The following is a 27,150-nucleotide window of genomic DNA, read 5'->3' as shown; positions in this document are numbered from 1 at the left end:
CTTCGGTCACCGGGGTTACAGCGCATAGCCTTTAGGCTGCTAATTTGGGCACAGAGGCACCTCTCACGGGAGTGGTGAACTAGGCGTTGGACCTCCTCTCCAGGGCGGGTCCACACCTGTCAGAATGGCGACTGCACCCTCAGGTGGTGAAGCGCATTTGTGAATGCTTTGGGGGAAGCCCAGGTCGACCTCTTTGCCATGGCAGAGATGACCTATTGCCCCCTGTGGTTCTCCCTCCGCAGCTGCAGAGGTCCACTAGGCGTCAACACCTTAGCGTAGTAATGGCCCAAAGCGCCTTTATACGCTTTCCCGCCTATACTGCTGCTCCCTGCCTTCCTCGAGAAAGTCAGGAGAGAGGAAGCGACAGTTCTGGTTGCCCCCTGGTGGCCCAGGAGAATCTGGTTTTCAAACCTCTGCCAGCTGCTGCGAGGCAAGCCCTGGGAGATCCCGCTGTGCATGGATCTCCTCAGTCAGGCGAAAGGCACCCTCTGGCATCCAGAACCGGACAGACTCCAACTGTGGGTCTGGCCCCTGAACGGGACCGTCTGTCCGCCTTAGGGCTCTCAGACGCAGTAGTCAATACACTGCAGAACTCTAGGGCTTCTTCCACAAGAGTCTACAAGTGGAAATATTTTCAATATTGGTGCATGGCCGGAGGCAATTATTTACAGTTTCTGCAAGATCTGCTAGAGGTGGGTAAATCCCCCTCTACATTGAAAGTGTACCTAGCAGCCATATCTGCATGCCGTGTTCCCATTGACTCAGTATCCCCGGGCGCTCATATACTGACGACCCGTTTTCTAAAGGGTGCTTGGCGGTTACGTCCTCCTATAAAGGACGTCCTCCCCGAATAGAGTCTAGATGTGGTACTGGAGGCTCTCGCTAAGGCCCCGTTTGAGCCTATACATTCCATAGAGCTGACGTATCTCTATGAAGACAGCCTTTCTATTAGCTATCACCTCCGCTAAGCGGGTCAGTGAGCTACAGGCACTGTCCGTGCACAGTTCCTGTATTTGGGACAATGGAAACGGTGTCATTGCGCAAGATCACTGCTTTCCTCCCTAAGGTGATTACAGCTTTTCACGTGAATCAGTCAGTGGAACTAGAAGCTTTCCATCCCCCTCCCTTTGCAGAGGAGACGGATAGGAGATTGAATTCCCTCTGCCTGGTTCGGGCATTGAGATGGTATGTGAATAGAACAAGAGTGCTGCGTTAGTCTGACCAGCTCTTCGTTTGTAATGGCAAATGGACCCGAGATCAAGCCCTGTCTAAGCAGCGACTGTCCCATTGGATTGTGGAATTGGTTTTGACTGCGTATACTAATGCCGGCCTACCCCCACCTGGGAGGGTGACTGTGCACTCAACCAGAGGTGTGGCTACGTCATGGGCCCTCTCCAGAGGTGCCTCGTTGACAGATATATGTACTGTGGCTAGCTGGACTACCCTGCATACATTTACCAGGTTCTACTGACTTAATGTCGTAGATCCCTCTATGCCTTTAATAGGCACTAGGGTCTTTGAGGTTGCACGCTCACACCACCAACACTGATGTCCCTCAGATGCTGTCCGCTCATTCTCCCTCACGACGGCTCTGGTATACTTTCCCAAAAGTATAATTGGCGGTCATCTTCAAATTGACAGGGAACGATAGGTTACGGATGTAACCCTGGTTCCCTGAAAGAGCAGATGACCGCCAACCTTATGAGGTTGCATCACTCACATTCGCGGGTTCAATGCAAAAGAGACTGACGTTTCCGTGCCTATTTATTACCTTGGTAAGGCGGGACCGAGGACGTTACTCCGCGGAGGAGCCTATCGGCAGCTTTGATATAAAATGCTCAGCGAATACCTGACAAGCAGGCATATCCCAAAAGTATAGCGGTCATCTTTTCTTTCAGGGAACCAGGGTTACATCCATAACCTACCATTCTGACTCGCTTACCAAATCTGAAGCTGCACTGTGATCCTGTTTTTTTAAGTTATTGTTAATCCCTACTGTCCCACACATCACTTGCCATTTTAGAAAATTTTGCACAAATTATGGCAATGTGGTAAATCGATGCAAGGCAAAACGAGTTATGATAATTATTTCTAATATTTATCAACTATGTCATTTATGGCGAATACCGATGTGGATTGTTGCCTTCAAATTCATGTGCAGCAATGGTTGTTTAGAATATTTCAGAGTTTCTGCACTGCACTATAAAAAATAATTATTACTTCATAATAATGATAATTACACCATACCGCTGTTTTCATGATGCACTGCTAAAGTCTTCTGTCATTGATCAACGAATGAGAACTGACACAAAGTGAAATGGGCGGAGATTTGTGACTCATGCCAAAATGAAATCTGATCAGAATGAAAGCTCGGCCAATCAACATGCAGTTATTACACTGACATCAATGGTGGCCAATAGCAGCTAACAGAAACAGAAGCAGTATGAGGAAACAGAATGCAAGCAACACGAACTGTGCTGAATGAAAGTGCATTTGAGAAATGTTGTGCTAGTGGACTGTGTGCGTGGATGGAATGCATCCGTGTTGGATGAAAAGCAGATTAAATAAGTCCCGGTACGGAGTACCGGTGAGTACCGGCAGAATTTCACCCCTGTATCTATCCACCGTTTGAGAAGCATGATTACAGGCATCCCCCAAAATCCCTGGATCTAAACTGAATTGATTCATATTTCTCAAGACACCTTCCATCACCTGGTGGAGTCTATGCCATAATGTGTCAAGGCTGTGACCAGGAAAAACAGTGGCTCAACACGGCATTAGGTGCAGGTCCTAATAAAGTGGCCATGCAGTGTGTATGTATGTACACCTTAGAATGTAAAGCTACATACATTAATATGCAAGTAAACACTTTTTAAAATGGATTCTCACTTAAGTAAGGATATTAGCCAAACAAAAATAATAATAATAATTTAAAATACAAACAAGAAAGTGAAGTTAGGGATACAGATGAAATGCACATTTAGATTTTATTTTTTCATAAAAAACTCACTTGACCACAATATATTGACAGGAAAATATTTTATTAATTAACATGGGATCACTATGCTGTGGATCTGGGATTGGTACAGAGCATACATTCATGCGATAATTGGAGTTCCTTTTTTAAGCCTTATGTATATTTTCCATTGCACTTCATATAAAAAAAAATACTGCACTTATATTTACACATGCATACCTTTCATATACATTGTAATCAGATACATTATTGTAATTTACATTTATTACAAGATAATATTTCTAACTGAAATTTATGACAATTTTAAACAATTATGTAGAAAGCCCTGTGATGTTTTCCAATACCAGATTTCAAAGAAAATTAAATTAGCTTATTTTTTTAATCACAGCAATTCTTTAATAGAGTCCTGGTGAAATGTTGTTTTTGAATCATTAGAAAGGAGTGTCAATTGCACATAAAAAGTACTATATAGAAGGCTCAATTTCTAAAATTAATGCAAAAGCAGAGTTTTTGCTGTATTTAAACGAACAGCAAGTTGTGTTATTCAGCTACTCATTTCAATTCAAATTACGCATTGGAACTTCAGTGTATGTTACCGTCACATTAATTAACATTAATTAATTAACGTTAAAATATAAGCCGGAACATGTGTTTGTATAATAGGCGTTCAGTTTTGTTGCTGTTCATTAAAACAAGCCGTTCCTAAAAGTAAAATATATACTCTCGGATAAAAAAAATAATTCATCACAGTGCTCAAGAATGTACTGTAACCTTGACAAAAATGAATGAAGAGGAAACCACTTTTTCATTACAAAATGTACCGAGAACAGTGATTTACTATAAAAGGTACAAGTTTTCTCAACAAATAACTATTAACAATTAATGGTTTAAGTTAGCTGTAGATCTGCCGAACATTCAGATCATGACATCTGAACCAGCTGATTGCATTGAGAGTTAGTACAGTGAAAACGGACAGGACTAGCAGTGCTCTTAGCAGTTCTAAGGCAAAAGAAGGCTCTTGTAGCTTCCACTCTTGAGTCAACATCCACACCAGTTCCAGTTTGTTCAGTAAAGAAACGTTTCAGTGCCACTGGTGACTGGATCACAGAGCAGATTAAGGTTGTAATGGTCTCATGTCTTGATGCACCACACATTGTTCTTTGAGGAAACACTGTTGAGAATCAAGGAAAGAATGTAGGTTAATTTAAACAAGAGGCAAATCAGTTACAACTAAATATTTCATATAAACACTTTTGAGTAATTATATAACTGATTGCCTAAAGTGGTTAACGATTGAAATAATTCAATTTGCGATATACTGGAGGTCTCATATTTACAGCTTTGAAAGAAACCTGTATCAGCAAACATGGGTCACGCTATATTTTAAGGGCCGCTTTTGTAGTTTATTAACTGTTAACAAACGTTGTTCATTTTGAGCTAAGGGTTCTACATTAAGATCTTTATAAACTAATGGAACGGGCAGTGTTGTGTGATGCACTGCCGTTACGGACTCTGTTCCCTGTCAGTGAGATGAGATTAAAAGCTCTATAACCCGAATGCAGACGAGCCCGGCTCTTTATAACTTCTGCACTGTAGTTTCTTAGATGCTGGAACCTAAAATGCATTTAGTCTCCACTTAAGTGCATTTGGTCCCAGCAACAACAACAAAACAAACAAACAAAAAAATACTGTATATGATTTCTAGTACAAATACCAAAATCCATTTCAAGTCTAAAAGGACTGAGGAGGATGCAGTGAATGGATATGCGCAGCAAGTACAGTTTGTTTGCTCCAAACACTTTACCAATGTCGGATCACACAGGATCCTACCTTCTTAGAAAGTAATGCCAGGTTTACATCAAGATCTAAAATGATATATTGTGTGTCTTACCTAAACTCAAAAGTTCTAATTTTATGCAACGTACCAGCTAAAGAACCAGTTTCTCGTGATCCTGCTTTTCTTCCGTTTCTTCATCTGAATCTAAAACCAAATAAAAACATTATTTACACTGTCTTAATATTGACAGTAAAACAAATACGATTGACAGTTGTGTGTCCTTATTTGTACCATATTTGTGGAAAACAGGAATTAACTAAAATAGATTCTTACAGAGGCTTCTAAAACATTGATTACCAGTTGATATGTTGTGTTTTCCAGACTTTTACTAATTTATAAACATATTACAAAGAGAAAATCCAATTACAGTATTCAGTACAGTAAACGATAAGAATATATAAGACTTTTGTCATGAATAATTCATTCAATGTATTAATTAAAAAGGCAAACTTAAAGAAAGTATACACCCTGTGTATTTGACTGCTTTTGGAAAGATTTTTTGAAGACTTCAAGGAGCTAGCCAGTTAAACAAACATTATTTTCAGTTACTGAGCTGCATTCCCAGGAAGGTAGCAAACATCTTTCTTTTGTGTAAACTGACACTTTGAGATCACAAACCACAATGCAAACTTGGCTGCAAAGGCATGTAATGGAAAATTCACACGTGTACCGCAATCCACAATTAACTGTACTGCATTCTAGGGAACACAACCAAACAGATCAGTTCCACAGGGTTTGGCACCTAAAATTGGCTAAGATACAGAAAGCCACAGCTGCTTTAACTTAAGCATGTTCCTGATAAGCATCACTTTGATTCTGTGGCTTAACAGTTCTAAAATACAGTTGGAGCACTTGGTAAATGTTAATGAAATTATTGAGAAATATAACAGACCACAACTCCATTACCTGCAACACAGATAACAAAGACTCAGACAAGGACAGAAGTAATACCAAGATTGTGGTTATGTTGCTGAACTTCGAAATAGGTATTTGTTAGAATGGTGTTAGTCCTAGTCTTTCAATAACTGAAGTCCATTCAAAGCCGGTGTCTATTCAAAGCTACTTTATTTGAATGGTATTATTTTACAGGTAACCCATATAAACACAACAAAACCCCCTATATGTCCTGTAAAAATGCTTACTGTGGAAAAGTATTTGTGTTTTTTTTTTTTTTTTTTTTTAATAATTTGAATAAAATGAACAATATATTGTGTTCTCTTTTACTGAGCTACCCTAATTGTTTGATGCAGGAGTGCCATGTTGTGGCGAAATAAAAGAATTACACCATTACATGCTGCTTATTACCAGTGGCTATGTTTCTATTAAAATGTCAAAGCGAATGAGCAGTTATGTAGTGGTTAGGGCTCTGGACTCTTGACCGGAGGGTTGTGGGTTCAATCCCCAGTGGGGGACACTGCTGTTGTACCCTTGAGCAAGCTACTTTACCTAGATTGCTCCAGTAATAACCCAACTGTATAAATGGGTAGTTGTATGTAAAAATAATGTGATATCTGTAAAATGTGAAATAATGTATAATGTGATATGTTGTAACAATTGTAAGTCGCCCTGGATAAGGGCGTCTGCTAAGAAATAAATAATAATAATAATAATCTAAGAATTTGGCAAAGGTGATGCATATAATCAGGAAAAAAAATGTTTCCATTCAAATCCATTTCTAGCGAAAAAGCTGGCCAGCGTGCTGACTTCACCTGTATGAAAAGGAGCCAGAGGCTGTGGTTGCTATAGTGCTCGTTACACATTCCCCTCCCCTGTTTCTTGTGAACAAAATACCTCCCAATCACAACAAAGTGCATTCACTCACTGTGTTACCTTATGACAAAAAGGCAGGCATCTATTTTAAATAAGAGATCAAGGGCTTAATATACCCAAGCTAAGTTTACAAAATCAATCTATAAACTGTTTAATCCCCTCTGTGTCAGCATTGTTGCTTCAAGTGCATGGGAAATAAGAGCTGGCTAATGCCTAAATCTACCAGCAGGTGGAGCCAGATGCAAGCTAATTAAAACACCTGTTTCACATTGCGAGCAGCCTTCATTATACCTTCATTATACCATAGCTGAAATGGGGCAAATATGTGGACCACACATATGTGAATATTTTTTTTAATACTGTAAATAACCTTTGGTCATGCACTATAGGACAGGGGGGGGCAAACCTTGGCAGACCCCCCCCCCCCCCCCCCCCAAAGACGATTAATATGGCATTATGTCTTCCACTTGTTGACCCCCCCCCCCCCCCCCAGACACATAATATAATCACATATAAACATAATTCCTTTCTAATCTAACCCGGATCTGGAATGAAGTCGGTAACGGTTGCTAAGTGATGTAATTGTTTGCACTTATAGTCTCAAGGCATCGGCGGGAATCATTCATTTTTTATTGATAGTTCATCGTTGTCCAGTGATTATATCGACAACACAGAATTACATTGTATTCTATTATTTCTATAATAATATAGTATTATTGATATCGTTATGAGTCAAAGGAAAATGTTTGCCACAGCAGGTGGAAAACGGAAGAAATTAAACACAGCGAGACAACAAGGAGGTATTCACTTGCGGAAGAAACTATTAATATTGCTGATGCCCAGGTACAGTTATTTATACATGCTGTAAAGAAAAAGTACCATAGATTTGAAAATGAGATTTAGGCTCATTTGTGGGGCTGTGCTGTGCGTTTCCGGGTTTGGTACCGGAATACATAGATGCTCTATAATATCTTTTTCATAGTGGATCGGCAGAAAATTATATTTAAATTAAGGTGGTACACTATAGTATTAGATACATTCTGTTTATAATTACTATTTTAAAATGTTACGATGCTTAAATATGCATTCATATGGAAGGAAATGATTAGGCAATGCTATACATATTTTCGCCATATGCAAATGTTGGTATTAGTTAGTCAAATAAAAAGTTAACTACGTGCATGAAAAGGGCACAACATACATGCGTACAGCTACTGGAGATGAGGGGATGAGAGATTGAGCGAATTTTTCTGAAATGACGCCCCTGGCTCTGACCACATATTTTATTCAAGAGAAACTGGTAAAAGGGAATCAATCACACCGACAGAAGACATTGGATCACCTCAGCTGCAGTGCAATTACATATTATTATTATTTATTATTTAGCAGACGCCTTTATCCAAGGCAACTTACAGAGACTAGGGTGTGTGAACTATGCATCAGCTGCATGGTCACTTACAATTACATCTCACCTGAAACACAGAGCACAAGGAGGTTAAGTGACTTGCTCAGGGTCACACAATGAGTCAGTGGCTGAGGAGGGATTTGAACCGGGGACCTCTTGGTTACAAGCCTGTTTCTTTAACCACTGAACCACACAGCACGGATCATTTATTACTTTTTTGTCATCGTTATATTTGCGCTGTATGTTTCTCACACAGTTGAGACAGACAACAATGACAGCAGTAAAGTGTGTAACTGCATGTCTAGTCTGCCACAGTCAGAGAGAGGTGTTTAAAAATCCAGGTCATGCAACAACAGCTTTCATACTAGATGGAATATTTATGTAAATCATTGAGTTCTTCATGTGTTTTTGCCCTTACCTGCTACGGACTCTGGAGGCGAGTAGAACTGTCCATCAGACAGAGGGCCTGGTTGAATAAGCACCGCCCTCTCTGAGGCATCCGGAACTGACTGGAACCCTGCAAAACACGCACTGCAGATGAACAGGATGTATCGGAGGACGCTTTCAACACATCCTTCTGAGTCTCCAAGAGGTCAGCTTTAAATATCGAATTACTTTGACAGGACCAAAATAAAATGCATGCTCACTGTTTTCATCCTCCATCTCTTGTGGCAATACTTTGAAGTCCAAAAACCAGGTCTCTATCCATGCTAGTATGAAGGACATAATAGGCAGCAGGTAGCCAAAAGCACCTTGGGTAAGCAGCTGAAAGACACAGTCTCTTAATGCATAATTGTGCTTTTGTGACACTTCAGATATTTAGGACATTTTGTGATATGCACACATACCTTTGAGATGATGACTTTAACTATTAAAAAGGCACTGGTAACTGCTGTTGTTATCTGAAATGTAGAAATTAAAACATATATATATATATATATATATATATATATCTACACACACACACACACAATTACCATATTTTCTAGCCTTAGTTTAACTTTTTATCTATATGGTAACAGATCTTTTAATGTTAGTCAGTGCACTAAGCCAATGTTTATAATGCTAAAGTTAAAACTTTACAAATGCAGACTACATTTTTAAAAAACATCAAACAGAAGTTGATAATATGAAGATATAGAATGAGACAAGCATCTGTGTGCGCTATATAATATATCGAATACTTTGTTTAAGTTTCCCTAGAAATGATTACAGCTTCTCATGCTAATGTATATAGGTCAGGTTTCCTGGATTGCATTTACAGCTCAGCTCATCTGTTGTTAGTGCCCTGTAATCAGCTTTGGAAAGTGGTTCTGCAACACAGTTCACAGGTCACCTGACCTAAATTGTAAGTTTTACATACATATACTTTACATGCATTCCATATGATAAAAGGTAAAATGATAAGATCAAAAAGCATAAGGTAAGTGCACCATCTTGAATACACATACAATGTCACTTAAGTGCCCTGGGTCACAGCATTAAATGATTTCAACAAACATGTAAGTGCAGCAATGACCGATTTAACCACCTGTACTAGCACAGCCAACAACCAACAAGGTTAAACACTTACCGCTATAGCCCACCAATGTCTCAGCTTGCACACTGCATAAGCAAGTATCAATAGAGTAAATCGAAAAACTGCTAGTACCTGCCATTAAAAACAAATGCTGTAATGTGTAAAAACGTCCATATGTTTGCCCACAAAACACTCACTGGTAAATACAGAATACTTGGTATTCCGTATTTTTTTAAATGTGTCTAAGTCTAAACTTATTATTACTATTTTATGTTTACTATATATTCATAATTCTGGTTTAGTTACTTATACAAATATCCTTTACTTTAAATGTTAATCAATCCCCTTAGCAGGAATATATTTTTAATTAAATTACCAATTGTGGCAATGCGCCCCGCCCCTGTGTGCATATTATGTGTTGTATGTTGCATGCGTGTGTTAATGTTGGTGTATAGTCATTGGTACACGGGTCTGTGTTTCACGTGTGATTTAAAATGTAGATTTGTATTTAGGCACGAGGAGGGCACAAATCACTTCACGTGCTGGTTAAATGTAATATGTGAGCACGGGGTTGCACAGAATTAATTCACGTGCTGGGATTCAATTACTAATTAATTATTCACTTGAATCCCAGCACGTGAATTAATTCTGTGCAACCCCGTGCTCACATATTACATTTAATCAGCACATGAAGTGATTTGTGCCCTCCTCGTGCCTAAATACAAATCTACATTTTAAATCACATGTGAAACACAGACCCGTTTATATCCCGTGTACCAATGACTATACACCAACATTAACACACGCACGCAACATACAACACATAATATACACACAGGGGCGGGGCGCATTGCCACACCAATATAAAATGCTGCCGAATAAACAGTAATACTAAACAAGGTAATTTGACCTTAGTTTGACAACACAATAAATGGCATAGATGATCTGTACCATGGTGTGCCATGCAAATCCAACTGATGTTTCTAGAAATATTCACAGCCCTGTTCAACAACCCCCATTTATGATATTAAGTATAAATCATGTACTTACAAATATGTCAAAGAAGGAGGAATGGTAATCATAATAAAGAACTTCCTTGCTTAACTGTTTTTCAATGCCTCCGTCTACCTAGAATTAAAATCAATCAATCAATCAATAAATAAATAAATAAACAAAACGCAGCCAGATGTACACCATGCATTACAAAACACTCAGGGCTCTGTTTTGATGTTGCTAATAACTTCAAACCGTTGAAATTCAGAAAGATACCATTTTTCTTTTTTTGGTGATGGGAGTAACACAACTTACGTTCAGTTCAATGATCCACAGCAAGGTAATGAATAGAAGATCAAAGGTAACAAATAGGCAAAAAGTCCGTCTGACATCAGATATGGATTTCTTTTCCCTGGATTCGTAGGACTCAAGTCTGGCTGAGAGCTGTGCTGCATTAATGGAGCTGACAGTGTGCAGGGAAGCCCTGGAGTCCACACTCCCACTCAGGGCTCTCTCCATCTCACCAGCCTGCCCGCCGACTAGCTGTTCCAGTGCAGGAGCTCACCAGACACATCCCGGGCTCTCATGCACGATGCCTGTGAAACGCAACGATAAGAGACATAAGAATAAAATCAAGTGTCCTGGTTTCTGCAGCAGTTACAACATTACACAGACAATCCTAACATCTGCACTGTGCCTTGGGAACGATTGCAGCCCAACTTCTGTTTAACAGATTCCCTTAAAAATGAATAGGAACCAAGTTCATACGTACAGTACCTGGGTATTTGCATAACATTGTATGCAAATAGGAAAGGCGAAAACAGAGGAGGGCCTATTTTTACTTTTATGAAGCAGAACAATACTGTAGAGAAGTGAATCCCTATCGTGCGATCCTTTGTCACTTAGTTTAACTGTGTGACAATAGCCTACATGGGGGGATGGATACATCATTTCAGTTCACGCCACAGCACTTTGCATGGCTAATGAATCAAAATAAAACACATCACTTATTTGAACCCCATTAACAAGTGTGTCACTTCTAATGTGCCAATGTCAAGAGGCTGTAATGTAATCCCCCTGCCCCTATCTGTCTACGTGGGGTCCCGTTTTCATCTAGCTGAGAGTAAAAGCATAGCAACATGTAATAAAGCATTGTGACATCATGGTAAAGGATAGATAAGCATTGTAAAGAATAGCAAGGTCTGGTGAAGCATATTAAAGAACAAGACAAGCCAGGGTAAACTATGATAAATGCAGAGTATGACCATGGGAAAAGCATGGGAAAATTGCCAAAATTCAGTGCAAAAATACTGTGGTTAACACCGTACTGTAAGGATTTCCCTGACCTTGTAGCTCTTTAGCTTAGCATGTGGCCCGAAATACACCCATGTAGGGATTGACTGGCTTTTCATAATTCAGAGTGCAGCTGTGGCAGCTCTGGCCTCGGGACAGATGATAACACTTTTGTTTTCACATAAATTGTTTCTGCATAATAAGCTGTTTTGAGCCTATATACAAACCATTATCAAACCAATTGAAACTGGTTCTAAAACCATTTACTTTTGTTAAAAGTGACATGCTCTAACTTTAGGTAAGTATCACGGAACGCATAATAACACACTAACCTTTTTCTGCTACACACACACCTTATGTGGGGCAGGGTACACATTGTTCCAGTTAAACTGCACAAGCCCTCATTGTCAGCCTTTGTTCCTTTCCATTATACTACTGTTACTTATGCTCCCCATTTAAATGGTAAAGAAATCATTGAAACTGTCTGTAAACATTGTGTGATTTTCCTGTGTTTAATGTAAGCTCTGAATCAATGCAGGGTTAATGGACTCTTAAAATTAAGCTGTACATAGCTGGTGCACATCAGTAGTTTGCAATCACCAGCCTTGTCATTCGACCTTGTGATGCGTGGGTACAGTGCTTTGCTGCCTGTGAGAATTGAGCAACATAGCATTGTTCTTAAATGTAACTTCTTGTTATCTGGGTTTCTGTAGACATTGGTAAAGTGAAAAAGAAACACAAATGTGCTTTGTCTCACACCATGCATCATGCTAGGGATATAAGACCAAATTTGTTCAAGGAAATAACGTTAGCCAGCTGTTTATCTGTGCTGTACGAAGTCATTTCTTTGGTCAGGTCGGGTCAGTTCAGCTAACTAACATCTACACTGATAGTGGCTCAGAAACTAACATCTCTTTGCCATGCCTACTCAGAAAAAACATCTCTGATGCCATGAAAGCTCAGCTCAGAAGTAAATAACATCTACACTGATGCCAGCTCAGAACACCATCAATTGCGACTTGTACGTGAGTTCACTGATGTATCACTGTGGCAATGTGCCCCGTCCCTGTGTGCATTTGTATGTTGCGTGCGTGTGTTAATGTTGGTGTATAGATTGGTACACGGGATATAAACGGGTCTGTGTTTCACGTGTATTTAAAGTGTAGATTTGTATTTAGGCACGAGGAGAGCACAAATCACTTCACGTGCTGGTTAAATGTAATATGTGAGCACGGGGTTGCACAGAATTAATTCACGTGCTGGGATTCAAGTGAATAATTAATTAGTAATTGAATCCCAGCACAATAGTATATATAGACGCACATTTCGTTCAGTGAGGGTGAGGTGTTCGGAAGAGGAGAACGGGTGAGAGAGAGAGAGGAGAGTTAAAATCATTAATCGTAAACGTAAAGTGTTTGTACTCACCGTGTTTGTTTGTCTGTCCGTGCACCGTTTGTTTAGTGTTAGTCGTTTTTTATGTCTGTTTATTTTGGCGTGTAGTGCCGTGTCCTGTTTTGTATTCCGTTGTTCAAACCTTTTATTTGTTAATAAACGCTGAGTGCAGCCATTGCACTCAGCTCATCACAACCACCGTCTCTTTGTTTGAATTCCTGTCTGGTCTGACGCCACCCACTCTGGCCGTCTTTGTGACACGTGGTGTCCTGCGTGGGATCGACAGCGCCTCCAGGACTCAGGCCAGAGCAGGAACCGCATTTTGTGAAAAAAAAAAGTGTTGGATTACAAAAAAAAAAAAATATATATATATAAATAAAATGGGATGGAAGGAGGATAAAGAGGTGAAGGACAGGGAGGAGGAGTGCCGCCTAAGGGCCAGACATCCACGGCGATCTAACAAGCCAACGCCGGGGTGCCTCCTCTGCGACCAGGATCATCTGTTCGCCAACTGTCCCTTCCGCAGTTATGAGGAGGAGCCTGAGCGTCCACAGCCCAAGTGGGAGGAGCCTGAGCGTCCACAGCCCAAGTGGGAGGAGCCTGAGCGTCCACAGCCCGAGTGGGAGGAGCCTGAGCGTCCTACGCCCGAGTGGGAGGAGCCCGAGCGTCCTACGCCCGAGTGGGAGGAGCCCGAGCGTCCTACGCCTGAGTGGGAGGAGCCCGAGCGTCCTACGCCTGAGTGGGAGGAGCCCGAGCGTCCTACGCCTGAGTGGGAGGAGCCCGAGCGTCCTACGCCTGAGTGGGAGGAGCCCGAGCGTCCTACGCCTGAGTGGGAGGAGCCCGAACGTCCTACGCCTGAGTGGGAGGAGCCCGAACGTCCTACGCCTGAGTGGGGGGAGCCCGAACGTCCACAGCCCAAGAGGGGGGAGTCGGTGCGTCCACAGCCCAAAAGGGAGGAGTCGGTGCGTCCACAGCCCAAAAGGGAGGAGTCGGTGCGTCCACAGCCCAAAGAGAGGAAAGTCGGGGCTTCCACAGCCGTAGGACCCAAGCTGCCAGCAGAGGGAGAATGCCTGCTGGTCCCACCTCCACCAGCAGAGGGTGAATACCTGCTGGTGCCGTCCCAAGAGCCAGAAGGGGAGGAGTTACAGGCTCAACCCCCTGAAAATTTTTGGGGGGGAGAAGGGCAGGATGCTGGTGTCCCCCAGCAGCCTCTAGCTATGCTGCTGAAGGCAGCACGGCGCGCACATGCCCAGCCGCCACAGCAGAGGGAGCCAGCACCGCCACAGCCTCCCTCTGAGTGGCCAGCATCAGCCCCATCGCCTCTACCTCCGCCACCTCCACCGCAGTGGGAGGACTGCTTGCCCCTCCCACCTCCACCAGCAGAGGGTGAATACCTGCTGGTTCCACCTCCACCGCAGTGGGAGGACTGCTTGCCCCTCCCACCTCCACCAGCAGAGGGTGAAAACCTGCTGGTCCCACCTCCACCAGCAGAGGGTGAATGCCTGCTGGTTCCACCTCCACCAGCAGAGGGTGAATGCCTGCTGGTTCCACCACCGCCAGGAGCAGAGGAGCTGGAGCTGCCTCTGCCTCCACCACCGCCAGGAGCAGAGGAGCTGGAGCTGCCTCTGCCTCCGCCACCGCCCGGAGCAGAGGAGCAGGAGCTGCCTCTGCTGCCCGTACCTCCGCAGGGAGTACGGTGGCCGGAGCCCCAGAAAGGGGAGCTGCCGGCCACGAAGGGGGAGGAGGTCTGGAGACCACCAACCCCAGCAGCAGTTTCGCTGCCGGAGATCGTGGGGGAGGTCCGGAGACCTGCTCCCACTGCAGCTTCTTCGCTGCCGGCAGTACTGTGGTCGGAGCCCCACCAAAGGGAGCTACCGGCTACAAAGAAGGGGGACGAGGTCTGGAGACCACTTTCCCCAGCAGCAGTTTCGCTGCAGGAGTTCTTGTGGCCGGAGCCCCACAGGAGGGAGCTGCCGGCTACGAAGAAGGGGGAGGTCGGGGGACCACCTGCCCCCGCAGCTTTTTCGCTGCAGGACGGGACCAACAGGCTGTCAGCCGTGCCACTACCGGCAGGGGTGCTGACAGCATGGCCAGCCATGGGCCCACTGAAGCCTCCCTTCCCAGCCCGAGACTTTGTCCTGGACTGCTGGGTTTTTAAGGGGGGAGGTGGCCGTTGAGGCCATGTGTGCTGCGCACAAGGGGGGGTATATGTGGCAATGTGCCCCGTCCCTGTGTGCATTTGTATGTTGCGTGCGTGTGTTAATGTTGGTGTATAGATTGGTACACGGGATATAAACGGGTCTGTGTTTCACGTGTATTTAAAGTGTAGATTTGTATTTAGGCACGAGGAGAGCACAAATCACTTCACGTGCTGGTTAAATGTAATATGTGAGCACGGGGTTGCACAGAATTAATTCACGTGCTGGGATTCAAGTGAATAATTAATTAGTAATTGAATCCCAGCACAATAGTATATATAGACGCACATTTCGTTCAGTGAGGGTGAGGTGTTCGGAAGAGGAGAACGGGTGAGAGAGAGAGAGGAGAGTTAAAATCATTAATCGTAAACGTAAAGTGTTTGTACTCACCGTGTTTGTTTGTCTGTCCGTGCACCGTTTGTTTAGTGTTAGTCGTTTTTTATGTCTGTTTATTTTGGCGTGTAGTGCCGTGTCCTGTTTTGTATTCCGTTGTTCAAACCTTTTATTTGTTAATAAACGCTGAGTGCAGCCATTGCACTCAGCTCATCACAACCACCGTCTCTTTGTTTGAATTCCTGTCTGGTCTGACGCCACCCACTCTGGCCGTCTTTGTGACAATCACATTTGATTTGCTTTGTTCCTGTTTCCATTTTGATTCCTGAATAAACTATTTTTGATTGAGATTTGCTTTGTTCCTGTTTCCATTTTGATTCCTGAATAAACTATTTTTGATTGACTTTATCTGAAGAAGATTAATTATTTTTATGAAGAAAGACATAAGGATACTGGAGGTAGATTTAAAGTAGCAGGGTAATTTTACAGTGATCTATTTCAGAAAATACCTAAAACAGTAAATATAAGCCTTATGGTGCTTAAAGTACATATTAGAAATCCTCTTTCTAGCACTGTAGTTCAGTACATGTAAAAATGGTCAGGATTTGAAAGCGTGGTTGTGAAACTGACTTGCAGTTGCTGCAGATTATGATCTCTAACTTCAAACTGCAACTGCATTGTATCAAGAATTATACATTAATTAAACCCATACACACACACAACCGTATATTCCACATGCAGGGATGAATTACAACACTGTTGAACTTTTTTATTACATGTGGTAGACAGACAAACAATATAGACTATATGACACTATGGTAAATAGTTAGTATGACATCGAGAGAACCATTTGAACCTGAAAAGAAGTACGATGAACTAACATGGCATTTAGCCCTGTTTGTGACTGTCACTACTGTGGCTAACATTCACTCATCACTTAAACCACGTTGGTTCTAGAAGCATAGAAAACATCCAAAAAATACTGTTTTGCACGACAGTGGCTGTGGGCCCCCTACTATTAAATAACCTGTATCACTTCTCTTCTGTATACAGTAGATTATAAGAACCTCAGAGTAGCCTACAGCCTTTAGATAAACATTCTGATTCATCAAGTCTAATCTTTTACCATCTGTGCAGTACAATACATTAGAAATCAGTAGTCACACAGATTAGTTTCTGCAGTAGCACACATGCATTATGACAAAAAAAGGTAATATTATTATAAATTAAGAGGTTCTCCTCTCAAGCGATGTCAACTTTGTTTTGGACTTATAATCTCTCATTTAATTACAATTTGGCGCTTAGTGGAAAAGCATAACAAACGCCAATCCAAATGGTTCTCTCATACTCCTATTTTTCATAATTTCGATCTCTTGTCAGGCGGTTCCCCCTTTTTATTTCCACAATGGAGAGACAAGGGGATACATACTTTTGCAGAAATTTGCAAAGATAAACAGCTTCGCACATTCCAAGATTTACAATTGCAATCCGACTTGCCAGATAGCTTTCTTCTTTTACCTTCGACTTCGTTCTGCAATGCGTGGCGTTACCTGGGGGACAGATCTGCCTTCACATGTCCTACATGACATGTTAGACACAGGGGGAACAACTAAAGGTCTGGTTTCCTCATTTTATGTTCATTTCCTTAAGTCATCATATAAACCTTTGGTGGTTAACACTATCTGGAATAGGGGTTTATCTATTAAAAATGAAGAAACCTGCTGGGAAACTATTTGGGATAATCTAAGCTCTGTTTCCAAAAAGCCAAACCATCAGCTGACTCATTTTAATTATCTTCATAGAACTTATTTAACTCCTCGCAGACGCTACCAAATTAATCTTATCCCTACCCCTGCATGTGCATACTGTCCCCTAGATACTGTTGGCTCCTTTTAACATATGGTTTGGGAGTGTCCTGTTGTGGCTGTGTTTTGGGGTCTCTTCAGCTCTGTCCACTGATCTTGAGAAGAATATCCCTTGCTCTGCTAAGATAATATTACTGAATGATGACTCATCCCTCGATCTACCACTGCAGCAGAAACGGATATAGTTGGCTGGTCTAACAGCAGCTATAAAAATGATCTGCATTCCCTCCCCTACGGTCAATGGACCCTTGCCTTTCTTGATATAATTTTATATGGAACTTTCTACTGCTCGGGTCCATGGCACTGGGGAGAGGACTGTGCAGGCCTGGAGATCAGCTGCAGACTCTATTAAATCCTTGATTAATCTTTCTTCAGTTTTATCTGACTGATATTGGTTAGGGAGGTCCTTTGTGGGGGGTGGTTTGGGAGGGGTGGTGAAAATGTAAAATATGGGGAATTATTGTATTGTATTTATACTGATATGTTTTGGTACTTTCCCCAATAAACATTTGATCACAAAAAAAGTAAATGAAGAGGTTCTGCATATCACCTACATTTACTGCTTAGAAAGTGGGAGTAAAAAGAGGTCCACCACTAACCAAGTCAGAAGACCTTCTTTATCAATGAGGAAGTAGTCTTCTTGCTGGCTTCATTGACCATGATTAGCACTAATCTGCGATGACCTAATGTTATTTTAGATTCCAAAAGTCTAAAAAGTTTGAGAACCACTGAACTATAGTACTGTGGGTTTTGCACCTTTACAAACTCATCAGGGGGGAAATTACCATTTTTCCCCCCCACTTGGTATACACTGAAAGTATCCACAGTATTTAGAGCTTTACAGTATCTACAGATTGTCCAATTGTGATGAAACCTGTCAAGGACTTTCTTTAGCAAGGTACTGGATGCTGTATACTTTGTGGTTTAATAGAGGACGTCACTAAAGAAGTTACTGTAGTTCTCAGAATACGCAGGCTTTTGTCAAAGTTACATTTTTCATGTAGGTCTTCCTGATTGCTTTATTTTTGTATTTACTGTTGTGGCATTGAATTCCACTGACATGCTTATTATTACTGGGGAAGGCTTGAAAAATGAATATTTAATACAAGACAGCTGGCAGGAAAAGGGTTGTTTTTTCTTGTACGATACCCACAATCAAAGTTGATCTCATGTCACAGAATACAGCTGCGATTCCTGAAGCGTTAGTTATTTATCATCCTGAAACCAAAGTCATGACTTATGAGATGGTTTATGAGACAGTAGTAGATGCAGCATGTTTTCAAATTCATGGGGATGCTTAATTATTTAAACTGTATCATTTCACAAGCACAGATGTGATCATATGACCTAGACAAAGGGTGGACCGATCTTGAAGAAAGCTCATGAATAAATTGCACTGACACATTATAATAATAACTGCATTATAATACTACTAATACACATTTTCACCTGGTATTTTTAGACAATAATCCAATTAATACAATTGACTTATTAGGTCAGTACTACAGGTTAAAAAAGCAAACATATGTTTTGGTGGATTTCATACAGTAATGAATAAGGATACTTTAGTTTTGGCTTTAAGAAGCACTAAAAACACTAACAAGAGGCTTAATTAGTAACTATACAAGCCATAGCAATAGGTATAGTACATCTTGCACAATTTTGGCTGAGTAAACAACATATGTGTTTTAAGTTTGTGTTTAAGGTCATTGTGGAAAAAATTAAAATAGTAAACTAGTATACATTTCTGGTAAGATTCTGAAATATTATACAGAAAGCAGACAAAATCCCAGCTATGAAGTGGTCAAAGCCCTTTAGATAACCTTCTAATTGAATAAGATACATGTATTCTTTTTGCATACATCTGTATTACTTGTTATAGGGCATAAGCAGAGTAGAATTCAGAACAATAATATTCAGAAATATTTAAATTGTTAGACCATTTACAGCCCTGGAAAGTACAAACTGTTGACATATACAGTGGTTAGCAGTGCATGTTCTCCATTGCACACCAGGGGACAGATAACTAGATAACAAGCAGTGTGCGACACAGATGAGTAGTGCATGACCTGCATCACTACCGAACCTCGTATTGCCCTTTAACACAGCGTCCCTGTGCTGTGTTAACATTGCTGCATTCCCATGTACCACAACACAAACTTCCAGTCCAAGACTGACTGACACAAATATACCAGAAATAATGGCTAGAACAATCTGAAAGGGCCACCTGTGATGAGCTGGGATCACAACAACAAGACAACCACAATATTTTTTGTTTTTAAGTATTTAAAAAGATGCCTGGAGTCATTAATAAACACCATTAAGGTGTTTTTTTTTTTTTGTTCCTCAAATTAAATTAAATCCCACTTACTGTAATTATGCTACACTTTTCTGTTGTAGCTAGTCTTGTATTATTCCTCTTGTTTCCTGATTCAAACTGTCCCTTCAAGATCGGACCTGCTTTTAAAATTCAAAGCCAGCTTTCCAGTTGAAGGAAAACCTGCATGTAAAGAAAACATTATTACACTAGTAGTGAAAGCAGACTTCCTCAAGTATGGTATTCACTTTGGCCTACAGTATATCAATCAAGAAGTGGTTTTGCTCACAGCTCTAAAACACAGTTTCATTAAAAACTGTATAAAGGCATATTTGAAGGTCAAGTGCATTTTTAAGATTGTGCGATTGTGTAGTGCTTTTCCTGTTATAACATACACAATACTGTACACTCAACTATCTAACATGAAAAATGTTGGCAGCCTGCCTAAATAGAATAAAATAAACATTTACCAGACCACTAGTTTCACTATTTTTGCCTTCCTCTAACGGAAGTTTCATGTAGTTTAAAGATAAGCAGTTTCAGATTCCGTATTTATGTGAACAATTAAAGCATTCAGGAACAAAAATATGACACAGATGAAGGATATTCTTGATGTATTAATTTGGTGCAAAGATAGAAATTAAATATTAGGAATCATAATTTGAGGATTTTTAAGCCCAGCAGTTGTGGGGGGGGGGGGGGGGGGGGTTGGCAAAGTATATGTATTAGATAGATAGATAGATAGACAGATAGATAGATAGAGATAGATAGATATATATTACATCGTGTAATCATATAAAAAGTGGGGCAGCAGTGTGGAGTAGTGGTTAGGGCCTCTGGACTCTTGACCAGAGGGTTGTGGGTTCAATCCCAGGTGGGGGACACTGCTGATGTACCCTTGAGCAAGGTACTTTACCTAGATTGCTCCAATAAAAACCCAACTGTATAAATGGGTAATATGTAAAAAAAATAATGTGATCTCCGTATAATGTGATATCTTGTAACAATTGTAAGTTGCCCTGGATAAGGGTGTCTGCTAAGAAATAAATAATAATAATAATGTAACCATGTAAAATATCCAGTCACAATCTTAAATGCTGTCTGCTTATACAAATGAAGCTCACGATTTGGGCTCAACTTTGGCCAGAAAAAGAACTACAAATGAACAAGAGTGTTTTTTTTTTTTTCACTAGGGCAGCAGTGTGGAGTAGTGGTTAGGGCTCTGGACTCTGGACCAGAGGGTTGTGGGTTCAATCCCCAGTGGGGGACACTGCTGCTGTACCCTTGAGCAAGGTACTTTACCTAGATTGCTCCAGTAAAAACCCAACTGTATAAATGGGTAATTGTATGTAAAAATAATGTGATATCTGTATAATATGAAATAATGTATAATGTGATATCTTGTAACAATTGTAAGTCGCCCTGGATAAGGGCGTCTGCTAAGAAATAATAATAATATTTGCAATGAAGTGGGTTTGTTTCTGAAAGCTGGAGATGTTACAGGAACCTCCTAGAATGTTCTGAACTTCAAAATCTAAACCAACCGCACAGTGACACCTTCTAAATTGCACACAGAAATTACTTTTTTTTTTTTTTTTAAACTGACTTCATGACAAAGCTCCATCTGATACGGAGAACTACAGCACAACAAAAGTGCATAGTGATTTTGTGGGTTTAGTGATCCTTTCGCACTTTGCATTGGATCGGGCAAAGCCTTTCATTAATTGAAATGATGGGGTTTGTTTTGCTTTCAATCTAATAGCTATCTTATCTGTTGTGTTCTTAAATCGTTCTCAAAGATATTAATATTAAAAACACAGGTCCTTAATGGATCATCTATAAACTCTTACAACACTCTGGTAACATTACAATTTCTGGCAGTTTGCATTAGAACAGAAAGTCTGAATGTAGAGGCTCACCCTCTGGCTACCAGAGCAGACAGGAAGGGAGTGGCTGCAAGTTAACAGTGCGGACGTTGGCTGCAAGAATATGCATGGACTCCTTTTTGTTAGCTATGGTATTTTGTAATAATAATTGATTACTGTATATTCTGTGTTTCCTTTTACTCATTTAGTTTTATTTTGTGCTTGTTGTAGGCTACAGTATATAAGAAAGTTAGCTAGCTGGGTCTGTTTCCCTCTCTTTAATCACTACTCTGTGTAAACCAACCCCATTAGCTCTATCTTATCTGTCATTTTAACTATTTCTAGTTAAATATTTGTAACCTCATGTATCATACTTAATAACCAGACACAGATGAAGAACAACTTCTCTCAAAATCTCACACAAATCCAGTTATTGCACACCAATTTCACAAATGATGTGAAAAAAATACGTATCCATGCTTTTAAGTTCCCACTTCTGATGACTCACACAAACTTTCTGCATTACAGGAAACTTTGAAATGATCCTGTATTGTACAGCATGCACTTCACTCAACATCCGGTATCTCTACTGTTAGTTAGGAAACCCATCATCACTTTAAATATGATGGACTTTACATCTTCAGTCTACCATTCCTTGCTGCTGTGCTCAACTCATATCATTTGACTGCTGATGCCCCTGACACCACACTCTTATTAAATCCTCTACAGTACTTAAGACTGGCATAACTTACTTACCCTGAGACAGTCCATGAATGCTCCCTCCCTACTTCTAAGATCTTCTAGTTTCAGCCTTTACGCTCATATAGGCTTCAGTTCCTGTCTTGACAACACATACCTACTGTATAGAAGCATACAGTGGACACCATCTCATCCAGAACACAGTAACGAGTGAGGTTGCTTTTTTTGTTTGTACAAGTCACCCCAAACGCAATTTCCTGATTAGCTGAAATCTCTTCAGCAGATATAATAAAGCTACATTATATTATAGGGAAGCTACCACCAGAAGCACACCTGCCAACAGTACTGAAATCAGGCTGGAAACATTATGGTGTGCAAAGGTCTGCTGTATATTGCAAATGTAGTTTCATTGGGTGAGGGAAATCAGAAAAAATGTAACCTAGTACATAGTGGGTAGGCTACCGTATATTCTGTATAATATGCATGGGTGTAGGGTAACCCTTATAAAAGTTTGCACAGTAATTTTACAGTTTTCCATGTTTTTCCTATGGTTATGCCATGCATTTACCATAGTTTGCCATGTTTTCAATATGCTTTACCATATCTCTCATGGCTTTACAATATTTACCAATGCTTTACCATGTTTCACCGTGCTTTAGTACACTTTGCTATGCTTTTACTATGGTACATTTATCGAAGGGAGATTAGTTCAGTGGCCAGGCCATGCTTAGCCTAATTAAAGTTTGCATGCCTTATGTACAGTACTTTAAATTATGTTTAAAGTAAAGCATGCAAAGCATTTTAAGCATTGAAGAGGTGGAGAACGATTCAGTCTCCTACTGATTCCTTTCATCACTGAGGTCCTGACCTCATTTACTTACAGGTAACCAAATGTGGTAAAGCATTACATGTTAGGCGAAAAACTAACACAGGTAGTTGTAGTTGTATTTAAAAAAAAAAAAAAGGACTACGGCTAATGCAGAAATTAGAAAGCTTTTCAACAGTGCAAGTCAAAACTTACACGCCACATAAAAGTGTTTTTTATATCATCTTGCTAGAAAACCACGTCAGAGGAGGGAGAGAGTGGATTCAAATCACTGGATCTTCAAATACTCACAGGTGTTCACACATTTAAATAGGTCAACTGGTTATGGATTGGACATATAATTTATGTTAAAGTCTACTTATTGTTTACAATCACTTGCGTTCTGTTTCAGTCACAATATGACTGATGGCCACAAAACAGCTCTTAAACATGTCTTCCCTCTAAGTCTAGCTGGTACACAGGAGTGTGACCACTAAAATGTTCCCCTGTGTTGCAGGGGTGCATGTTAATGTTTACACGCTGGTGTACCAACTTAATTCAGTCAGAAGACTGTTTTTGATTGACCTTCTGAGGCCACAGGGGTAGTATAAAGTTCTGAGGTATCATATGTGACCATACCAAAGTTATGTTAAAACACTAGTGAATAATTGTTTGTCCATTGCCTGTGGGGGATAATGAAAAGTAGTATCCCCAACCTCTCTCTCTCTCTCTCTCTCTCTGTCTGTCTGTGTGTGTGTGTGTGTGTGTGTGTGTGTGTGTGTGTGTGTGTGTGTGTGTGTGTGTGTGTGTGTGTGTGAGAGAGAGAGAGAGAGAGAGAGAGAGAGAGAGAGAGAGAGAGAGAGAGAGAGAGAGAGAGAGAGACAGAGAGATTCATGTGTTAGGCTGTGTGGTTCAGTAGTTCAGTGGTTAAAGAAAAGGGCTTGTAACCAGGAGGGCCCCAGTTCAAATTCCACCTCAGCCACTGACTCATTGTGTGACCCCAAGCAAGTCACTTAACCTCCTTGTGCTCTGTCTTTCTGGTCAGATGTAATTGTAAGTGACTCTGCAGTTGATGCATAGTTCACACACCCTAGTCCCTAGACTCTGTAAGTTGCCTTGGATAAAGGCGTCTGCTAAATAAACAAATAATAATTATAATATGTATTTCTTTGTGAATGTTCTATACTCTGAAGGAAGACTGTAATATAAATCTGTTTGGCCAATTCTGATGAAACTTTACAGACATTCTTTATTTAATGAACCCTAATAAATTAAATGACAAATGTTTAGACTAAAAGTTAACTACTGAATCTATTACCAATAGAGATTTTTTAAGACTGAATATTTATTTTCCTTATTTGCGATTTCAGTTTTATCTTTATATACTTTACAAGTGCTTTTACAGGTTTCAGTGTCCCTTAATGCATCAATGATCCCTTTATGTTTACTGTGGACTAAAATGTCAGCCAAATTTGCATCCCTTCTAAATGGTACGATCGCTGCTTTGGGAAATATTTTTTGCATTTTTTCAGAATTATGAAGTATATGTAAATGCTTCCAATTTATTTATTTTTTTAAAATTTTGGGTAATAATTTCGAATATGTAATTATTAATGATACTCTTAACACACTCTTCACTTTTCTTATAATCAAGTAGTTCATTCCTATTGAGTTTGTCAACTTTTATCAATTCTCTCAATTCGTTATATCCTTTTTTTCTTAAGATTTATTTTTAATTCCTTTCTGTAAACAGATTACCCCACCCTTTAGGAATTGCTCTTTTAGTACAGATAGGATGTGCAGATGACATAGTAGGTACTGATGCATATCAGTAGGTTTCAAATAAAGATCTGTTTTAATTGATCCATGATCAAGTTTAAGCATTCAATTTCAGATTGTGTCCACCTTAAATCCACCGAAATTTTACGGATATCATTTGATAATTTATGAGACTGTACAAGAGATTCTTCTCCATGTGCCCATATTCCAAATATGTCATCCCCATATCTGATGTATTCTAATGGTTTCTTGTCTACAGCCCCTTTCACACTGGCATGCTCTACCCGGGTCAGGACCCGGTGTCATGTGGGTCGGGTACACGATTTCACACTGCTGTTGATAAAACAGGGTTGACCTGGATGACAGACGCAAGTACACAATGCGCGTATCAATGCCCTGGAAGCAGATTGTTACAGACGCTTCAATCCAGGCTTCAACATCCCTGCTGCAATCTGGCTCATACTCTGTCTCAATCAACAAAAATATGGCTAAACAATAAACAGAGGACAGAGTTTGAGAACACCTGCTTTAGCGCTTCTTATTCATTCTTACATTTAGTTTACCTTTACTTCTTAAGCCTGTTACTAGAGTGTTTAATTTCCAACTACTTCAATATATTTGTTTCTTCCCTCTGGAGGAGTCCAATGGTGCTTTATTTTAATTTGTATTCCATGTTCACGCACATATTCTCACATAGCTGTCTGTCGCACTGACTTGACCGCTAAACTAACGCATACTGTACTAGTTACCGAGTCTGTGACATGGACAACATGATGAACAGCAGGCTGTTTTGTTGTAAACAGATTAATTGCTAGCAGCGACTGTAGTGTCGGATTTCTGCTACATCCGTGCAAATTAAATGGATGTTTGTTTGTCCGACGTCATCATCAATGATCATCACCTAGTCTTAACATTTATAGAATCATTATTTATCCCAAAAGGCTGTCTCAGTCTGTATAATGACAAGAAATACAAATGACCCTGTATTGATTCTTGTATTAAAACCACAAACCAAAGACTGTAGTATATAAAACGCCAATCCTATATCGGTATCGAAATTCAAATAACCAAGAAGTGGCGAGCAGCTATATCCGCTACTGTAGCTATACAACACAGATCCACTGGGTTCACTCCTATAATATCAAATGTAATCATCTCTATACTTATGGTAACAAATATACACATATATAATAATAAAAAAACGTGCTATCCTACCCGTTAATCGCAGGGTTATATGTTGTGTTATGTTGTATTGTATCTACTGTAGCCACCCACTCGAAGTTATTATTAGCATTGCGTATCTGAAAGTGAAACTGTGACCTGCAGATACCCCTGTTTCTGGAGGACAGGAAACGCAGATACACAGGAAAATGTTATATAGGAAGGTGGGTGCATGGGAGATGTAGTAAAAAAAAAAATGGCAAAGCAAAATTGGAGTAGGAGAGCGAAGATTTTCAAAAATTCCCTGGAATCAGATTTTCTTTCTCTAATTTGTGATTAAGAGATTCGAGGATCGAAAACAGAAATAAATCTGCGACATTGTGATATATCAATGGTATCACAATATGAACAATTCCCACTATTGATAATGTATTGCTATTGTATTAAATAACAACAGTCCTATTCACACCTTATTTATTTATTTATTTATGTATTTATTTATTTTATATTCTAAGTATTTTATTTACACTTGCAAAAACTGCAGTGTTCTTACTTTAATAGAAAACAGAACTAGTATGTTTACATCAGTAACAGTGTATTCAGCATTAACACAATAGTCCCTTTAAGATGTGTTCCTGATTACATCTCTTTTAAAATCGAATTAATTCTGCATTAATAAGATTCCTAAAATATAAACATTATACAACCTCCTGTTAAATGACAGCAATGGTGAAAATTACTTGAACATTAATTATTTAACCACTAGATGGCAGGGCTCACTAAAAAGATAACCAAAACAATCCTGCAGGATACTAGCAGAACATAGTTAATGCATATTTTATAAGGGCAGCATTACACCAATTTGCATATTCCGAGAACATTTCACAATTTAAGTAATACAAATGATCACACAAAGTGTAATAATTACAATACCTTTACACA

At 40.2% G+C, this 27,150-nt stretch overlaps 1 protein-coding gene across 2 annotated transcripts; it reads right to left on the bottom strand.

Annotated features, from left to right (window-relative positions):
• Nucleotides 1-3,022: 3,022 nt before the first annotated feature.
• Nucleotides 3,023-26,379, bottom strand: LOC117435417 (STARD3 N-terminal-like protein). Of its 2 annotated transcripts, XM_034058545.3 has the most exons (10): nucleotides 26,263-26,379; nucleotides 19,954-20,082; nucleotides 10,817-11,097; nucleotides 10,559-10,636; nucleotides 9,563-9,640; nucleotides 8,838-8,891; nucleotides 8,637-8,754; nucleotides 8,408-8,506; nucleotides 4,903-4,958; nucleotides 3,023-4,148 (listed from the first exon to the last, which is right to left on the bottom strand). In XM_034058545.3, exons 3-9 carry the CDS (start codon nucleotides 11,018-11,020, stop codon nucleotides 4,906-4,908), a joined length of 684 nt encoding a protein of 227 aa, XP_033914436.1. In that variant the 5' UTR covers nucleotides 11,021-11,097; nucleotides 19,954-20,082; nucleotides 26,263-26,379; the 3' UTR covers nucleotides 3,023-4,148; nucleotides 4,903-4,905. The 2 variants fall into 2 exon arrangements, with proteins under 2 accessions (XP_033914436.1, XP_033914438.1); XM_034058547.3 differs by lacking the exon at nucleotides 19,954-20,082.
• Nucleotides 26,380-27,150: the final 771 nt, after the last annotated feature.

Source organism: Acipenser ruthenus, chromosome 3, assembly GCF_902713425.1.
Source record: "Acipenser ruthenus chromosome 3, fAciRut3.2 maternal haplotype, whole genome shotgun sequence".
Taxonomy (NCBI): Eukaryota; Metazoa; Chordata; class Actinopteri; order Acipenseriformes; family Acipenseridae; genus Acipenser; species Acipenser ruthenus.
The sequence above is the reverse complement of the archived record's forward strand: the minus strand, read 5'-3'. Positions and strand labels throughout refer to the sequence as shown.

Coding starts and splice junctions, on each gene's coding strand:
- LOC117435417 (XM_034058545.3), bottom strand. CDS start 11,020: ATGGAGAGAGCCCTGAGTGGGAGTGTGGACTCCAGGGCTTCCCTGCAC. Junction 9,641..10,558: donor CCTCCTTCTTTGACATATTT/GTAAGTACATGA, acceptor TTTTAATGGCAG/GTACTAGCAGTTTTTCGATT. Junction 8,755..8,837: donor TTAAAGTCATCATCTCAAAG/GTATGTGTGCAT, acceptor TGTGTCTTTCAG/CTGCTTACCCAAGGTGCTTT.